The following is an 18,409-nucleotide window of genomic DNA, read 5'->3' on the forward strand; positions in this document are numbered from 1 at the left end:
GTTTCACTGTGTAGTTGTTTGTTCAATCATTAAAAATTGTAGTACAAAATATGTGATACATGTTTCATTATGGTACTACATGTAAATACATCACTGTAAAAGGACTAGTAAAGAGAATACCACAGACACAGTGGAATCAGTGAACAAAACCTGAAATGTATTGATGAAATACAATTAAAGCAAAAATATTTAGTGACAAAAAAAGAAAAAAACTAAAGTAAAACATAAACTGCAGTGTTCCTCACCTGGCTTACTGTAAAAAGCTAAACAAAGGATTGATTACTGTACTTCTATATTTCTCTCAACCCTGTCTTGTGGATTTTGCCATAGGTTCTCATCCACATCACAATGGATGTTTTCATTAGCCAAACATCTTGGGAAGAATCTTCAGGCATGGCGAATCCAGGCTTGACACTGGTCTGCCGTGATGTCATTGCATGCGTCATCCATGGCCTGGAGAAGGGTGGCTTGTTCGTGAGGGCGCCTATCATATACCTTCCACCTCCATGTGGAGAAGAATTCCTCAATCGGGGTTTAGGAAAGGAGAGTATGGGAGTAAGTACAGGGTGGTAAATTGTGTATGGGCCTGAAACCATGCTTGCACCATTTGAGCATGGTGGAACCTGACATTATCCCACACAATGACATAGGTCATGTCATCAGCTCTACAGACCTGATTTAGCCCAACAAGGAGGGATACATTCGAACAGCGAATCATGTGGCTGTATATAGAGTAGAGAGGTTTAGTTGTTGTTCGACCTAACATTAGAACAGGCAAGATGCGTAATCTAGGCAACTTTGACCTTGGAATGATTGCTGATGCCACACATGGTGATTCCAGCATCTCAGGAACAGCTACCTTTTTGTGATTTTTATGCACTACAGTCTCTAGAGTTTACAGAGAATGGTGCGATAAACAAAACACATTCAGTGAGCTGCAGTTCTGTGGGCAAAAACACCTTGTTAATGAGAGAGGTCATTGGAGAATGTCCAGACTCTTTCAAGCTAACAGAAATGCCACAAATGCTCAAATAACAGCTGTTTAAAACAGTGGTGTGCAGAAGGGCATCTCTTAAAGTACAACACCGTGAATAATTCAGGCTGTTGTGGAGGCAAAAGGGGGTCCTACCCAGTACTAGATAAGTGTACCTAATAAAGTGTCCGGTGAGTGTACAGTAATGTCAAATCTGAAAACATGGTCTGAAAAAGTGGTACATGGGACCATAGAAACCGTGTCTGATAAAGAATGATGATGAAATATTACATCCATAGATAATGTAGTTCAATCGGTTCATGTTCCACGGTAATTGATGTCAATGGATCTCGTTATCCTGAAACTTTCATGATCTAAACATGGAATATTGTCGTCGGTTTCCATAGAACTATGCAACTATGCAAGAGTAATGAAACAGTTCCTTATCATTTTGAGCAGTTGTATCAATTGATAGTTAGATCATTGTAATGAAATGAATAGACAGTCATTTCAGATGTAATGTGTGAATTGCATTTTGAAATGGTAATACTTTGATGTTAAGTTGTGTCATTTTGAACAGGTGATTTAAGTTCACTGAACAAATGATCTTAGCTTTATGTGTATTGTATCTAAGCAATTGGAAAAAGTGTTTTGAAAAATGTGCATTTTGATCATTGGTTGTGAGTTTTGTGTCTAGAGTTTTGAAAAATGACATCCAAGGTTCCGAAATTAGTGCCAAAGTGATTGTAAAAAACTGTAAAACACTTTATGTTGGTGTTTGATTTATTTTAACAGTTACATTTGTCATGATATCAATAACATGATATTATGACATCCATAGTCTCACAGTGCAGATGGCATATTCATTTGTAGGCTATTTCTCATGCATTATAAGGCCAAACTTACAATTGGGATCCTCATCGCTTATTAATAAAAACATGTGAACTCTCAACACTACGCAAACACTGCAATGTGGTCGTTATGACGCATGCTCCATATAGGAGGGGAGAAGGGTGATGGATAGAGCCATTCCCCCCAGAAATGTCCGGGAACTTGCAGGTGCCTTGGTGGAAGAGTGGGGTAACATCTCACAGCAAGAATTGGCAAATCTGGTGCAGTCCATGAGGAGGAGATGCACTGCAGTACTTAATGCAGCTGATGGCCACACCAGATACTGACTGTTACTTTTGATTTTGACCCCCCTTTGTTCAGGGACACATTATTCCATTTCTGTTAGTCACATGTCTGTGGAACTTGTTCAGTTTATGTCTCAGTTGTTGAATCTTGATATGTTCATACAAATATTTACACATGTTAAGTTTGCTGAAAATAAACGCAGTTGACAGTGAGAGGACATTTCTTTTTTAGTTTAGATGAAATGGGAAAAAGGAAATGCATGACGTCTGCATGTGGCCCATTTATACCTAAAAGCCACACCACAGAGATAGTATTTTAGCATAAAGCATAATCTCACAATAACTCAAGCAGAATTCCTAGCTTCATTCCAACATAGAATCACAGAAACAAAGTGACACAGAAACAATTGACCCATGGAAACCCACCTAAAATGAATCAAGGCTCTGTGTATGGCATCAAGTAGGAACAAAAGAAAACCAAAATAAACACAAGAAATCCCGTAACTAACTAAACCATGTTGAGTTTACCATAAAATAGAAGTCACGTATGTATTATCCAGAGGCAAGAGTGCAGTAGGGCATGTAACCAAATGTCATACAAATAAATACAAAACAGTATGGCCATCTATCATACATTTTATTTATGCAATTAGGAGAAAATATTTCTTCCTGGGGTTGATAATAAATGGTAGAGATGATGGCCTATGTAAGTTGCTGCTGAGACTCAAGGTAAAGTACAAAAATAATTGTTCAAAAGCAATGGGTCTTTGACACAACCAAATAAATAGGTAAGTTAACTGATAAACATATAATAAGGCCTATTACTTCTTCACCTTTGCCTATTCTGCAATATGTTCAGAAAAGTGAAGTACCCCAATGGGTACACACTGGTTGAATCAATGTTGTTTCAATTAAATAACGTTGAACCAACGCGGAAGAGACGTTGAATTGACGTCTGTGCCCAGTGGGTACTTGATATAAGAAATGGGAAAAGTATATTTGATACAAACCTTGCAGAGGTAGCCTACTTTATTATCACTAAAAGTACATAGGATTTACACTGGGCATTACACAATATGTTTCTAAAATGGACAAATGTTTTCATTCATAAAACAGTGTTTTTGTTCCCTATTTCCAGGTCGCAATTGTAAATGAGAACTTGTTCTCAACTTGCCTACCTGGTTAAATAAAGGTTAAATAAATAAATAAATAAAATCCATTTCCCCACATAATCTCAGATATTTAATTGAAAATTAAAACTATCACAGACAGGCACCCAGTTTAATGATGTGTATAAAATGAGGGAAGTGTTTTGCAGAAACATCCTAAACGGAAAACCAAGAAAATCCAAGGCAGCAACTGGCAGACCACTGCTGGCCGTCTGCAGTGTTTGTGCACCCAGTCATTTAAATGAAATTGTGGCATTCTAAATACAATAAAACATTTGAAAACAGTAAAATTGTCTATTCAACTAATTACGGGTAGTGCATTTTCAAAATGAGAGAAAAATATAATTCAACTTTAGACAGCCTCTATACTGAAGTAAATATATTTTTTATTTAATTGTCTTTCATTGAATTTATATAGACCCGTCTTGATTATCGATACAATACAGTATTATATTGCAAATATTCTTATCTACTTTTGGCAAATTATTCAACGTTTTAACTTTAGAATGTGCAAGAAAGGCATTTCACTGTACTTGTGCATGTGCCATTAAAACTTGAATATTTGCCTTTGACTATCAAAACAGTTTATTTGATTGGATTTTATACATAATCATTTATGTATAAATAAATAGCCATGTCATGTGCTAAAATCTCAGAGAATACTTTTCAAGCTCCCACCCAGTCTCCCGCCAATCAGTCAATAACGTTAGTGTTTAGATTTAATTTCGGCAACCGTTCTAATAACAACTCACTGACACTGGCGTTGCCTATCAACTTCGCTGGATGAGGTTGTCAAATGGAGTGATTTCAAATGGAGAAAAAAAAAGGTAAAACGGAAACGCATTGTTGAGTCCAAGCCTGTTGAGTGCTTACGGTAATTGTTTGTAAAGTTTTGTGGTTGTTGAAATTAAGGTCCCTTAATTTAGGAACAAATGCTGTAGTTGTACTAAGCTAACGTTAGAGCTCAGCCTGTGATGATTCTGTGGTTAGCAACTGGAATTGAGTTTGTAACTAGCTAGCTAACAATTTTTTTTTTAAATTCGCCAATTATAAATCAAACAAACCTTTCCTCGGAAGGAAGTACATATCAGACCTCTGCAGAAGTTTGTTCCTAACGCAGTAAGCTAGATTCCCTATAGATGGCGGTAGAGGAGAACATAGCCAGGCCTAATAATAATTAAATAAGTGAGCTCCACACTTACAAACCTCCTTTCTTTCTAATTGGTATGATTGGTAAAGTTACTATTAAGCGCAGCTATAGGATAATCATGCCCTGTATTTCAGATTACAGTATCACTTCAGTAACCCTACCCTACCCTGTTGAAAATGACCCCAAACAGACAATATTTGTAAAAAATAAATATAATATTTAAACAGGGCTACGATTATCTTTAAAAATATTTTTTATTTTTATACAAATAATGAAAATATGTAGGAGCACCTAAAGAAATTTAGGAGCAAAATAAAACATATTTGAGGTAATAAAACTGTAATCCTTGATTATTCTAGGCTCATTGGTGCTCCTAAATTTCAATTCAAGGTTGCACAGCAAAATATTTAGGCGTATATGTGAGTAAAAGGGTCACACTGTAGAACATGGTTAAATGTTCTAATGATTGCTGCAGGTCCCAATTTTCTTCAACATACCTATACATTTCTTATTATTTCAGCCTGCAAATCTGGATATGGAGTGTGTGATAGAGCAGTAATGAGTCAACCCAATACTCCGGCAAAGTGGAACTCAAGGATTCTGGACTGTTGCATTGACAGGAGAGTCTGTAAGTGTAGGCTATAATAGCAAACATAAACCTTATTTAAAAGCTATAATGTCGACAATTTCATAATAATTTGTATCTTCCAGGTTTGTGTGGTACCTTCTGTTCAATGTGCCTAGCCTGTCAGATGGCTGAGAGGTATGGTGAATGCTTCTGTCTCCCCCTGCTGCCAACAACTATGATGATGATGCGCACATCAATGAGAGAGAGATACAACATCCCGGTGAGATAGCTGTCTAGTACAGTGCAACAAACCTACAAAACATCTGTGTATTAATGAATAACTACTTTTTTTTTATCATCACAGTGATATTGCTCAACAACATCATTGTCAATTTTGATAGCTTGGTTTGACTGTATGATTGATGTGTACTTATACAGTACAGTAGTCACCAATAAGCAATATATATATTTTTTTTATCGTCCCTCTGTATTTCTAGGGCAGCTTAATTGATGACTGGGCAGTGTACATGTTCTGTGGACCCTGTGCTCTATGTCAGATGGCAAGAGAGATGAAACACCAGCTGTGTTGAGATTGAAAGGCAATCAATCCATTTGAGTTTTGGGGGTCTGTGCATACCTAATAAAAGAAGAAGAAAAACATTGATGGATTTATATTACATACAGTATCTGATGAATTCCAATTGAGTAAGTCATGCATGAAATTTAGAAAAAGGCAGAATAAACCTGCATGTACGATTATACAACTTTTATATATTGTGCACAACCATAATAAATGTTTTTGTTTATTTTCTTGTACATGCAGCTGTCAATTTGACTATTGATTATTGTTTGTTGCTAAAACAATGACAAAGTAAAGTACATGAGGAAATACTCTCACATAATTTTCAACACATTTTTATAGTAATGGCAATGGATGGAGGGATGATCGTGGCTGTGGAATGCAATTTATGAATTACCGTTGCCTAGTAACATCCTAAAGACCAAAGCGTGCCATAAACTAACTTTCTAGCTAGATTAGGCTTGTTTGTTAACCTCTAGGTACGTTTTTGAAACGCACAATAAAAGTTTACTAAAGAGTAAACATTAAGAATGTAAATGCATTACTTTGCAGATAATTTTATTTTATAATATTTACATTTGCTCAAGTAACTGGCTACTGTTGCTAGGTAGCTAGCTAGCCACAGTAGCTAGCTAGCTAGCTAGCTATTCGTATGATGAGCTAGCTAGAAGTAAAATCTAGGCCTATATTAATTATGTATTAATTTATATTCATTGAGCAGGGTAGTTGCAGGAAATATGTGCAACGTATTTCAAGACGCCACTACAAGACAACCAAGGACTTTAGCTGGGGGCCAGTTTGCCGGGATCCAGAAAAAGACATGGAGCTCTGGAGTGATGGATTGCTGTGTCGACAGAGATGTCTGTAAGTAATGGCTAGAATGGTACCTACACATGTTGATTGTTTGCATACTATTTGATTAATACGAGCCAACATGTACAATTACATATTTATTTTGACAGTGAAACTAAAACGTTTAATTTGGCTTTATATTACAGCATTTTGGATTTGAGATCAAACATGTTAACTTATGAGGCAACAGTACGCAATGTCACCTATATAAGGGTATTTTCATACATATCTGTTTTACCATTTTGAAATGAAAGCACTTTATGTTGCCTATCTAGACCCCCATTTGAAGTTGTCATATGTATTTGGACAAATTCACTTATAGTGTATTACATTTTGTGAAACTTTTCTTATTTGGTCCCATATACCTAGCACACAATGACTACATTATGCTTGTGACTCTACAAACTTGGTGGATGCATTTGCAGTTTGGTTTGGTTGCCCAATAGAAATGAATGGTAAATCATTTGTGTCATTTTTCAGTCTCTTTTATTGTAAATAAGAATATAATACAGTGGGTCAAAAAAGTATTTAGTCAGCCACCAATTGTGCAAGTTCTCCCACTTAAAAAGATGAGAGAGGCCTGTAATTTTCATCATAGGTACACTTCAACTATGACAGACAAAATTAGAGGAAAAAAAATCCAGAAAATCACATTATAGGATTTTTAATGAATTTATTTGCAAATTATGGTGGAAAATAAGTATTTGGTCAATAACAAAAGTTTATCTCAATACTTTGTTATATAGCCTTTGATGGCAATGACAGAGGTCAAACGTTTTCTGTAAATCTTCACAAGGTTTTCACACACTGTTGCTGGTAAGAGCAGTGATGTTTTGGGGCTGTTGCTGGGCAACACAGACTTTCAACTCCCTCCAAAGATTTTCTATGGGGTTGAGATGTGTTGGTACCATTCTTTATTCATGGCTGTGTTCTTAGGCAAAATTGTGAGTGAGCCAACTCCCTTGGCTGAGAAGCAACCCCACACATGAATGGTCTCAGGATGCTTTACTGTTGGCATGACACAGGACTGATGGTAGCGCTCACCTTGTCTTCTTCGGACAAGCTTTTTTCCGGATGCCCCAAACAATCGGAAAGGGGATTCATCAGAGAAAATGACTTTACCCCAGTCCTCAGCAGTCCAATCCCTGTACCTTTTGCAGAATATCAGTCTGTCCCTGATGTTTTTCCTGAGAGAAGTGGCTTCTTTGCTGCCCTTCTTGACACCAGGCCATCCTCCAAAAGTCTTTGCCTCACTGTGCGTGCAGATGCACTCACACCTGCCTGCTGCCATTCCTGAGCAAGCTCTGTACTGGTGGTGCCCCGATCCCGAAGCTTAATCAACTTTAGGAGACGGTCCTGGCGCTTGCTGGACTTTCTTGGGGGCCCTGAAGCCTTCTTCACAACAATTGAACCGCTCTCCGTGAAGTTCTTGATGATACGATAAATGGTTGATTTAGGTGCAATCTTACTGGCAGCAATATCCTTGCCTGTGAAGCCCTTTTTGTGCAAAGCAATGATGACAGCACGTGTTTCCTTGCAGGTAACCATGTTTGACAGAGGAAGAACAATGATTCCAAGCACCACCCCCCTTTTGACGCCTCCAGTCTGTTAGCATGACAGAGTGATCTCCAGCCTTGTCCTCGTCAACACTCACACCTGTGTTAATGAGAGAATCACTGACATGATGTCAGCTGGTGTTTTTGTGGCAGGGCTGAAATGCAGTGGAAATGTTTTTGGGGGATTCAGTTCATTTGCATGGCAAAGAGGGACTTTGCAATTAATTGCAATTAATCTGATCACTCTTCATAACATTCTGGAATATATGCAAATTGACATCATACAAACTGAGGCAGCAGACTGAAAATTTATTTGTGTAATTCTCAAAACTTTTGGCCACGACTGTCCACACAATGACAAAGTGAAAACGTGTTTTTTAGAAATGTTTGCAAATTTATTAAAACATAAGTATTTACATAATAATTCTGACCATTTGCTATGAGACTCGAAATGGAGCTCAGGTGCATCCTGTTTCCATTGATCATCCTTGAGATGTTTCTACAACTTCATTGGAGTCCACCTGGGGTAAATTCAATTGATTGGACATGATTTGGAAAGGCACACACCTGTCTGTATAAGGTCCCACAGTTGACAGTGCACATCAGAGCAAAAACCAAGCCATGAGGTCTAAGGAATTGTCTGTAGACCTCCAAGACATGGAACAGGTAGGTGCGCTAGACCTTATTCATGGTTCCTTCGCACGTAAAGGTGGTGTAATTATTAGAGAATTAAGTCAAGGTCAGAATACGGCGTATCTGTAGACACACCTCTGCCACACCTTCATGTATTCAAGCTCCACCTTAAACGAATAGTGGGTGAATAGCATGCTATTCTCATACTTAAATTCAAGGTCTGAATATGCAGAGAAAAGTACATAAATATAAAAAGAGAATGACATTCCATTTATGCTTTCTTATCTTTGGTCAGAATCTGGGCCTGAGTGAATATGCTAAAATACTTGACACTGTCAAATGGGGGGACTAAATACATAACGTGCATTAGTTTCCAAATGGATATGTATGGAAACACCTTAAAATAAAATGTGACATTATGTACTGTCGCCTCATATGAAACATTTGTTGTCTAAGACAAAATGCTGGTGTATAGAGCCAAGTTATACATTTTAGCTTCACTGTCCAAATACAGTACATTTACAGAGGAGTGTAATTGGGTCGGTTTCAGTCATCATTTACTTGCCTGTTCATTCATACCAACAGGTCTCTGTGGGTTTTTCTGTCCATGCATTCAGGCCATTAAGATGGCAGAGAAATACGGAGAGTGTTTCCTACTCTCTCATGTTCCATGGACACATTTTATGTTGCGAACCAGCATTCGAGAGAGGTATAACATAGAGGTATGCATATGGCATGTTGCTGATTGTACAGCTGTATAGAAATTCATCTTCATGTATTGTTGAACATTTCCATGACCTGTTTCTCCACTACCTCATGCACACTAATCAACATTATCTTTGTCCAGCATCAACTCAGTTATATCACAAAGTACTTCGGGCGGTGTCCTGGACTAACGTTAAGCTACATCCTGGACAAAAAAAATGCTATTTCAATGGGAATTCTCCTTTGGCCATGCTTTTTAGTCCAGGACTATGCGTAATCTGTGTCCAGTAAATCAGCCCTTTGTGTTATCTATCTCATCCTCACCCTGTCAGGGCCAGCACTAGTCAGGGCTTAGGGACTGATCATTATAGGCCTACGACATAGGAATGTGAGAAGTTGATATCACCTTAGCCACCCTAATAATATGTTGATTTCTACAGGGAACCATTTGCGATGACTGGTGTGTGACTGCTTTCTGCGGACCATGTGTTCAATGCCAAATGGTTCGTGAAGTCAATAAGGAGATTCCTAACTGACAGAGCCGGAAAGTGAATGCTGACCCGCAAAGTGTTGTCTCCCGCACCTTGTTATGAAAATGTTAATTAAATTGTTGCAGTGAGGACCCTCAAGTTTTTGTACAACAAACTTCTTATGGTTACATTAGGACTGCTGTCATCTGAAGAATATGCCTGCAAGTCAACAAACGTTTTATGTTCCTCTGACTATACAGCACTATGTGAGCACAACCCTTTATCCAAATCCTCAGCAGTAAGAAAAAACAAGACACAGTACCATGTGACTGTCAGATGTATACAATGTGCAATATAACTTACAGTATTTTACTATTTATGATAAGTCTGTTATTACCAGATTATGGCTAATTTAAATGTATTCAACTACCAGTTGTTTATATGAAAAGAAATTTGAAATAAGTACTACACAAGAATAGTTCAGAAATTAAATTCTTGTTTTTTAACTTTTTGGATTATGTGTGAATTGCTAGATATTACTGCACTGTTGGAGCTAGAAACATAAGCATTTCGCTGCACCTGCGATAACATCTGCAGATCTGTATTACGCGACCAATAAACTTTGATTTGAAAGTCGGTCTTTGACCTAATCAACAAGCACCAAGTTCAATAAAAATACTAACAAAGTTACAAAATATCCAGTTAACCACAAGTCATTCCTGTGGCAGTAGGACTTTAGGACCATTTCAATTCAAATGTTATTCGTCATATGCTTCATAAACAACAGGTGTAGACTAACACTGAAATGCTTACATACGGTCCCTTCCCAACAATGCAGAGAGTAAAGAATGTATAAAAATAATAATGAGGACTAAATACCCAATTAAATGTTTTTGTTTTCACCTTTATTTAACCAGGTAGGCCAGGTGAGAACAAGTTCTCATTTACAACTGCGACCTGGCCAAGATAAAGCAAAGCAGTAAGACAAAAACAACAGAGTTACATATGGGATAAACAAACGTACAGTCAAAAACACAATAGAAAAATCTATATATAGTGTGTTCAAATGTAGTAAGATTAGAGAGTAACGAAGACTTGGCTATATCCACGGTGTACCAGTACACTGAGCCAAGTTTTGAGAAAATGTCCAACTGCAATGCCTGGGCGACTAAACTGCATTGGTGTAAACTACTTAAGTATTACTTTATAAAGTATTTTTACTTAAGTAGTTTACACCAATGCAGTTTAGTCGCCCAGGCATTGCAGTTGGACATTTTCTATTTTGGTGTATCTGTCCTTTAATATTTATATTTTTGACAACTTTTACTTCACTATATTCCTAAAGAAAACATTGTACTTTTTACTCCATACATTTTCTCTGACAACCAGAAGTACTTACTACATTTTGAATGCAGCAGGACAGGAAAATTGTGAAATGAATGCACTTATCAAGAGAACACGTGTCATCCCTACTGCCTCTGGTCTGGCTGACTCACTGAACACAAATGCATATTTTGTAGATAACATCTTCTGTGTTGGAGTGTGCCCCTGGCTATCCGTAAGTTTTAAAAACAATAAAATGGTGCCGTCTGCTTTGCTTCATTTTAATGAATTTGAAATTATTTCTACTTTTACTTTAGATACTTAAGTATATTTTAGCAATTAGACTTACTTTTGATACTTAAGTATATTTCAAACCAAATACCTTTAGACTTTTACTCAAGTAGTATTGTACTAGGTGACTTTTACTTGAGTAACTTTCTATTAAGGTATACTTTTACTCAAGTATGACAATTGGGTACTGTAAATGACATGAAGCCAAACCAATTCTTAGCCTAAATGATTTAAATACAGTCTATTACTAACGTTATAGTACAGTATGTTCTTACCAGACTTCGGGTGTTACTGTGAAAATATCTTCATCCTCAACTTTCATTTCCTCCGCGTATTTAAAACTTTCAAAAGAGTGAGTTTCTTTCGGTCACAAAAGTCCGCGATAAACGATATAATTTTCATAATTCGCCATACTTAAACACAATTTACAGAGTTAAAGTATGCTACTTTTCGTCAAAAACAACGTATGTGCGTCAGTAAAAATATAATTCACTCAGCAGATAGCAGCATAATCCAAATACAATAATACACTAATAATAATCATTCATAATAATTAAAATAAGAATTGCTCATACTAATACTACTACTAATAATACATTTTGAATAGATAGATGTGGACCCATCCAAAGATGCAGTTACAACACCAAAATTGGTTAAGTTATGTCATGTTTGATCATGTCAAGCTGTTGAGCCTTGAATTTGAAAAAGGTGCCTAAAGGCTTGCAGATCACACTGAGATATGGAAATCTATTTAATCAATTACCTGATTTGGGGTAAGTTATAGCAAACACATCCATGTCCTGAACTTTTAAATCATTGGCATATTTCAGACTCAGGTATAGCCCACAGTAAGGTTCTGCCAGTTCAGCCCTGACCTAGAGGCATATGTTTAATACATCAATGCAAATGTCAGAGAGGAAAGTACCCCTCCCTCTCTTGTAGCCCTTTATTGCAATGGGGCCTTTGTCAAGGGCATAATCAAATGAAATCAACTCCAATTTTATTGGTCACATACACATGGCTTGCAGATGTTATTTAGAGTGTAGCGAAATGCTTGTGCTTCTAGTTCCGACAGTGCAGCAAGTAATCTAACAATTCCACAACAACTACCTAATACACACAAACTAAGTAAAGGAATGGAATAAGAATATGTACATATAAATATATGGATGAGCAATGACCAAGCGGCATAGGCAAGATGGTATAAAATACAGTATATACATATTGGAAGAGTAATGCAAGATATGTAAACATCATTATTAAAGTGGCATTAATAAAGTGACTAGTGATCCATTTGTAAGAGTGGCCAATGATTTCAAGTCTGTATGTAGGCAGTAGCCTCTCTGTGTTATTGATGGCTGTTTAACAGTCTGATGGCCTTGAAATATAAGCTATTTTTCAGTCTCTCGGTCCCAGCTTTGATGCACCTGTACGGACCTCGCCTTCTGGATGGTAGCGGGGATGAACAGGCAGTTGTTGTCCTTGATGATCTTTTTGGACTTGTGGTGTAGGTGTCCTGGAGGGCAGGTAGTTTGCCCCCGGTGATGTGTTGTGCAGACCACACCACCCTCTGGAGAGCCCTGCGGTTGTGGACGGTGCAGTTGCCGTACCAGGGGGTGATACAGCCCAGCGGGATGCCTTCAATTGTGCGTCTGTAAATGTTTGTGAGAGTTTTAGGTGACAAGCCAAATATCTTCAGCCTCCTGAGGTCCCCCAGAGGAGGGCTTGAGATGGGATGGATGGCCCCCACAAGAAGCAGTAAACCCAATTCAAGAAAGGAAGGAGCGTTTGTAAACCTTTTCACTGTCTATCTGTTCCCCACAGCTATAGGGTATGCAAACAATGAGACGTCTCACCTAATGTTGCAACCATTACAAATAGGTCTACCTTGCCATTGACAACAGGTTTCAATACAGATTGGTCAATAGGTTTCTACACAGACTATTCTGGTCAACAGGGTTCTATACAGACTAGACTGGTCAACACTGTTTCTACACAGACTAGACTGGTCAACAGGTTTCCACAGACTAGACTGGTCATTGTAAGGCTAACTACAAGGGGAACAATCTATTATCTCCAGTGAATTAGAAGTGGCATTCCGGTGGTAGGTGTGGAGCACCGATCCTTCAGATTGGAAAGGCAATATGTGTGGGAATCTGGACACAACAAGAGTATTCATCATTCAAGGCCAAGCCCACTACTGTACAGACACCAAGTCACCATGGAAACCAGCCAAATTGGGTCGCACAGAACATAATGGGGTTTGTAGTAACAGTATGCGTGCACGTCAGGTGTGAAAATGTGATTTTCTTCTCCTTACAACACCACACCACACATAAAGCTCTCATACGAGGAGCCTGAACTACACCTCAAAGTTGAGTACAAATTTGACCTCCATCTCCTCCCTTTTGTAGATGTTTTAATTAGATTTTGTATAGTATATCTTGTGTAATAAGCACACTGCACAAATCAAAAGTAGCATATGAAGTCATTTATTGGCCATTCACACACACCTCACTAAATTTCCATAGAGTAGCATAACCCACTGTTACCATGTCATGTAATCTTACAACATAAATAAGCCATTATGCTGCTTCAGTCATGTGACAAGAAGTGTGCCAACATTTGTATTTCATCATGTCGAATGAGATTAAGTTAATCTCTTTCATACCTGCAGCAATGCAGCTGAGCACACACAGTGTAACAACAGTATTGTACCATCTGCTTACATGTTAAAGTAGTATAGTAATTGTACTACAACGCTTAAGAGTAATCCACTTTCATCCACTTGTTATAAATACTCAATCTACCGTACTAATTCAGCACAATAATAAATCATACATTTAAAAAAAATAAGTATCATAACAAAACAAGTCTGAAATCATGAATGCTCATATTCCTGCCATCTTTCTGAGCGATACAAAATTAATCTATACAGGCGCAGTCTGGTTGAAAGGCCCTGTGTGTGTGTGTGTGTGTGTGTGTGTGTTAAAGACCCTCTTTGTTTGGGCTCCCAGCCAGTCTCAGTTGCTGTGCACCAGTGTGACGAAGAGGAAGAGAGAACAGAGGGAGATGGATCCAGTGAGCACCGCTTTCACCAGGAGGGCTGTCCAGCTCCCCAGCAGGAACACATGGACAAACAACCTGAGAGAAGTTAGAGGACAGAGGAGAAAATGAGTAGATGTCTATGAACAATTATTATTATGGTTGTGTAGCTTTGTTTTATACCAATATGTCAGTTGTTGGCTACCATGAAACTGATTGTTGCTAACATCATAATTACGATGGATTATGACATGAACTTGGAGGTGTCATTGTTTTCAGTACCATTTCAATACTGTATTGTTTCTTTTGAAAAATAGTGGTTGGTTATCCAGACCATTACACAACTGTAGCTAGCAGTGTTTATAATGACCTCTAGTGGTGTAGAGAAAAACTTCAGTTCCCTCCCCAGAAAAGATGAGCACTATGAGCTGAAAACCAGCTCTGTGAGGATGACCATTTCTACAGTATGCAGTTCCACGGTTCCCTTCCCTGGGTACGTTGAAGTACGTGATACTCACTCCATGAGGAAGGCCTTGTATACACACAGCCCTAGCAGTACAGTCACAGGCAGACGGAAGCTCTTCGGGAGGTCGTACCGCGTGAACATCCACACCACTGCTGCCATGGCGATATAGTGCACCTGAAATAGAACACGACACCGAATTTCCTTAAAAACTAGACTTCTTCCAAGCCTGCCACAGGAAATGTAATGTTGATGAGTATTCATTATCTAAGTATTTACTGGAAGTCCAAATAAATGTCTATTTGATTCAGCAGTATAAGTGTCAGTGCAAGGGGACTTACCAGGCTGATGTTGGAGTCGAAGCTCATCTGTATGTACTTCCAGTCAAACTCAATGCCTCTGGCACCCACCCATAGAGGTATACACCTGGATGACAGGGCAAGAGGATTAAATACAAGAGACACCATTGCAATTAAACATACTGACAACTACACTAGTGAGCTTGGGTAGTGAATGACTATAATCTACACTGAAATGAATGTGAATCTGGAATGCACCCAAAGAGATTTAAAGAGAAACAGTAGGGGAACAGAGAAAGATAGAGAAAGAGAATGTACCTTGACATAACGAGCTCTGCTGTGGCCCATCCCATCGCGGCTACCATGATCTTGTACTCTCCCTTCCCTGCGTTCCTGGACATGACCAGATGCAGGCCCAGAAGGTCTGCTAGGTCCACCGTGGCCTTCATAAACTCACCAACAAAGTCATACACGCCAGCTCCTCCCTCCCACGTAGGGAAAAATGTGGCCAGAAATAGCATCTGGAACAGAGACATTGTTAATGCAGTAACACATATTTTTTTATTGTCACATATACCGGATAGGTGCAGTGAAACATGCTATTTTACATGGTCAGCCATAGTTGTACCGCACCCTTGTAGCAAATTAGGGATAATTGCCTTACTCAAGAGCACATTGACAGATTTTTCACCTTGTCGACACGAGTATTCAAACCAGTGGCCTTTCGGTTACTAACCGCTAGGCTACCTGCTGCCCTAGTAGGATACATATTAACTAGTAATAACTAATAACTAGTAGGCTACATTAGTAATCAAGCAGTTTTTAGTCTGCATCCCAATGTGATCATCAGTTCCTTTGACAGAATGATGGTACTTTTATTGCTTTTCAGAAAACAGACAGTTCGGACAGTCAATGTTCACCTTGCATAGCTGCACAAATAGGTAGGTAGCTCCTGCTTGAACACATCTCCAGAATGCATTATATTCTGATCTACAATAGGGATCAAGAGAGAGACATAGTTTAAAACAGTATAGTATACAGACACATGGTTGCCTAGAGTGGCAGCAGGATTGGCTGACTTCCTCTCATTCTGCTGACATTTCCATGTAGATTACATTTCACCCTCTACAAAAAAAAAATATTTAACTCGGCAAATTAGTTAAAATCAAATTATTATTTACAATGACGGCCTACACTGGATTCGAACCAGGGACTGTAGTGATGCCTCTTGCACTGAGATACAGTGCATTAGACAGCTGTGCCACTCAGGAGCCCAGTAAGGGTGACTAGCTAGTGAACAGATCATTAAAAAAGATATGTTCAGTAGCTAAATGTATGGGGTAAACTAACAAATTAATCCAATGCATTTTATATAGTATGAGAGGTGCTGATATTTACAATCCACTGCATTTGTAGGTTATAAAGTAGGGAAAATAAGCCAAGGCAAAGCAATTCCCGAAATGAAATAGCGTCATATTGCCAGGGAGTCCAACACTGGCGAATCCTCCAACGAGTCTGTGAATGAATGAAGACATGATGGCTGTTAGCTAGCAACAATTATCGACACAATATTAGCTAGCTAACGTTAGTTACTTTAGAAGCATTGGAGCAGATAATCTAACAGTAACGTTAATGTTACATGCTAGCATCCTCTCTTCCTGCACGCTCAAAAGGTTGCTTCTGTGCAAGGTCTAACCTATTTATTCCGCCATTATAAATTTAAATCTGATAGATAAGTTAAATGCGTATACATAACACACGTCTAAATGAAGATCGGCACGAATCATTTAGAAATACCTGTACTTACTCAGGTTGACCGAGGGATTATTAAGATGCTAATGCTAGTTTGCTAACTCGTTGGTAGAAGGACGGAAACTAATTTTCCAGTAGTTACCACAGCCACAAAGTTGAAATTGGCTAGATCGTAGAAAATTAATGTGAAAAAAAATGTGCCTTTTGGTCTTAATTTAAGGTTAGGGTTATGCATAAGGTTAGCAGTGTGGATTTGCTAAGGTTCCAAATCAGATTTTAAGAATATAAATTGTAGGAATAGGCGGGGTTTAAAACTCTGTGGCTGTGGTAACTAGTAACGACCCGGAAACTACCAAAATCCTACCATTAAATGATTCCGCTATTCCTTGATGTCCCCGAACTATTGTTCCGCTCGTTTGCTTGTGCATTAGGACAGGAACTCAAATAGGGTCTTGTAAAGCAAATGGACGGAACGACAGAACGGAGTCATGGTTAACCGTAGTAATTTCAAGGCAGGACTTCGGCAGTTTCTGCCAAGATTGTTTCGTATGAAAAGGTTTACAAACTCGGTGATTTCTGATCATGCAACGAGTAAATAGTTCATGCATTGTCGTTGACATGAAAAACACAACTAATGACAATTTATAGGTTTAAGGATAATTGCAGCACTATAGCTAGCCTGGACAGCCGCTAGTTGGCGCTATTATCCACTGACAAACGACGTTAGGAATAGCGTTATCTTGCGGCGGCAGGGCTACACTATATGTAGTCAAACTTCGAGTTAAAGGCCCAGTGCAGTCAAAAACGTGATTTGTGCGTTTTAAAAATATTTCCAAACTATAAGCTTGGAATAGTACTCTGAAAACTGTAAAATTGTGATAATGCCCTTTTAGTGTATGAGCTGTTTGAAAAGACAGCCTGAAATTTCAACCTCTTTTGGTGGGATGGAGTTAGTCTGCTCCTGCTAAGAAAATTTGTTTTCAATTAAAATGGTCAAAAATAATCACAGTAAGGTACTTCAATTGTTACCCAGAAATTATTTGATTGAGCTATAAAATGGTTACATTGAACCTTTAAAGCTCATTATGGTCATTCAGGCATCTACAATGTGCAGTAGTCTAGGCTACAGTCTAATATAGAAATGTACAACCATGTTAAAATGACATTCCAAAATAATGGATGTTGTGGCATTTCATGTGAACAGTGTTGAATGCAGAAAATATACCACCGGTCATTTGGTTTACCTTATTGTGCTACAATATTTGCCACTAGATGTCTCCTGCGATTTCCATTAGGGCAGGATTAAATCACTTGCAATAGTAGACTGACAGAACTTTCAGAATGCATTTGCATGTTCTTGGAGTTGATACTTGATTGAGAAACTCAGTCCCATGGCCTTACACCTGTTCAATTCTGTCAGATAACCTGGCTGAGAAGTCATCCA

At 38.3% G+C, this 18,409-nt stretch overlaps 1 protein-coding gene and 1 long non-coding RNA gene across 3 annotated transcripts; one reads left to right on the top strand and one right to left on the bottom strand.

Annotated features, from left to right (window-relative positions):
- The first annotated feature begins 5,904 nt into the window (after positions 1–5,904).
- On the top strand, positions 5,905–10,617 carry LOC109901840 (uncharacterized). Its single transcript, XR_002256785.2, has 4 exons — positions 5,905–6,055; positions 6,298–6,440; positions 9,203–9,339; positions 9,763–10,617. It is a non-coding gene; the product is annotated as an uncharacterized LOC109901840 (long non-coding RNA).
- Positions 10,618–13,882: 3,265 nt separating this feature from the next.
- On the bottom strand, positions 13,883–17,327 carry LOC109901833 (transmembrane protein 147). Of its 2 annotated transcripts, none has more exons than XM_020497820.2 (7): positions 17,021–17,327; positions 16,612–16,728; positions 16,134–16,203; positions 15,532–15,734; positions 15,256–15,340; positions 14,970–15,091; positions 13,883–14,550 (listed from the first exon to the last, which is right to left on the bottom strand). In XM_020497820.2, exons 2-7 carry the CDS (start codon positions 16,686–16,688, stop codon positions 14,430–14,432), a joined length of 678 nt encoding a protein of 225 aa, XP_020353409.2. In that variant the 5' UTR covers positions 16,689–16,728; positions 17,021–17,327; the 3' UTR covers positions 13,883–14,429. The 2 variants fall into 2 exon arrangements, with proteins under 2 accessions (XP_020353409.2, XP_031642937.1); XM_031787077.1 differs by having other exon boundaries at positions 17,011–17,244.
- Between the last annotated feature and the right edge of the window lie 1,082 nt (positions 17,328–18,409).

This window comes from Oncorhynchus kisutch, linkage group LG13, assembly GCF_002021735.2.
Source record: "Oncorhynchus kisutch isolate 150728-3 linkage group LG13, Okis_V2, whole genome shotgun sequence".
Taxonomy (NCBI): domain Eukaryota; kingdom Metazoa; phylum Chordata; class Actinopteri; order Salmoniformes; family Salmonidae; genus Oncorhynchus; species Oncorhynchus kisutch.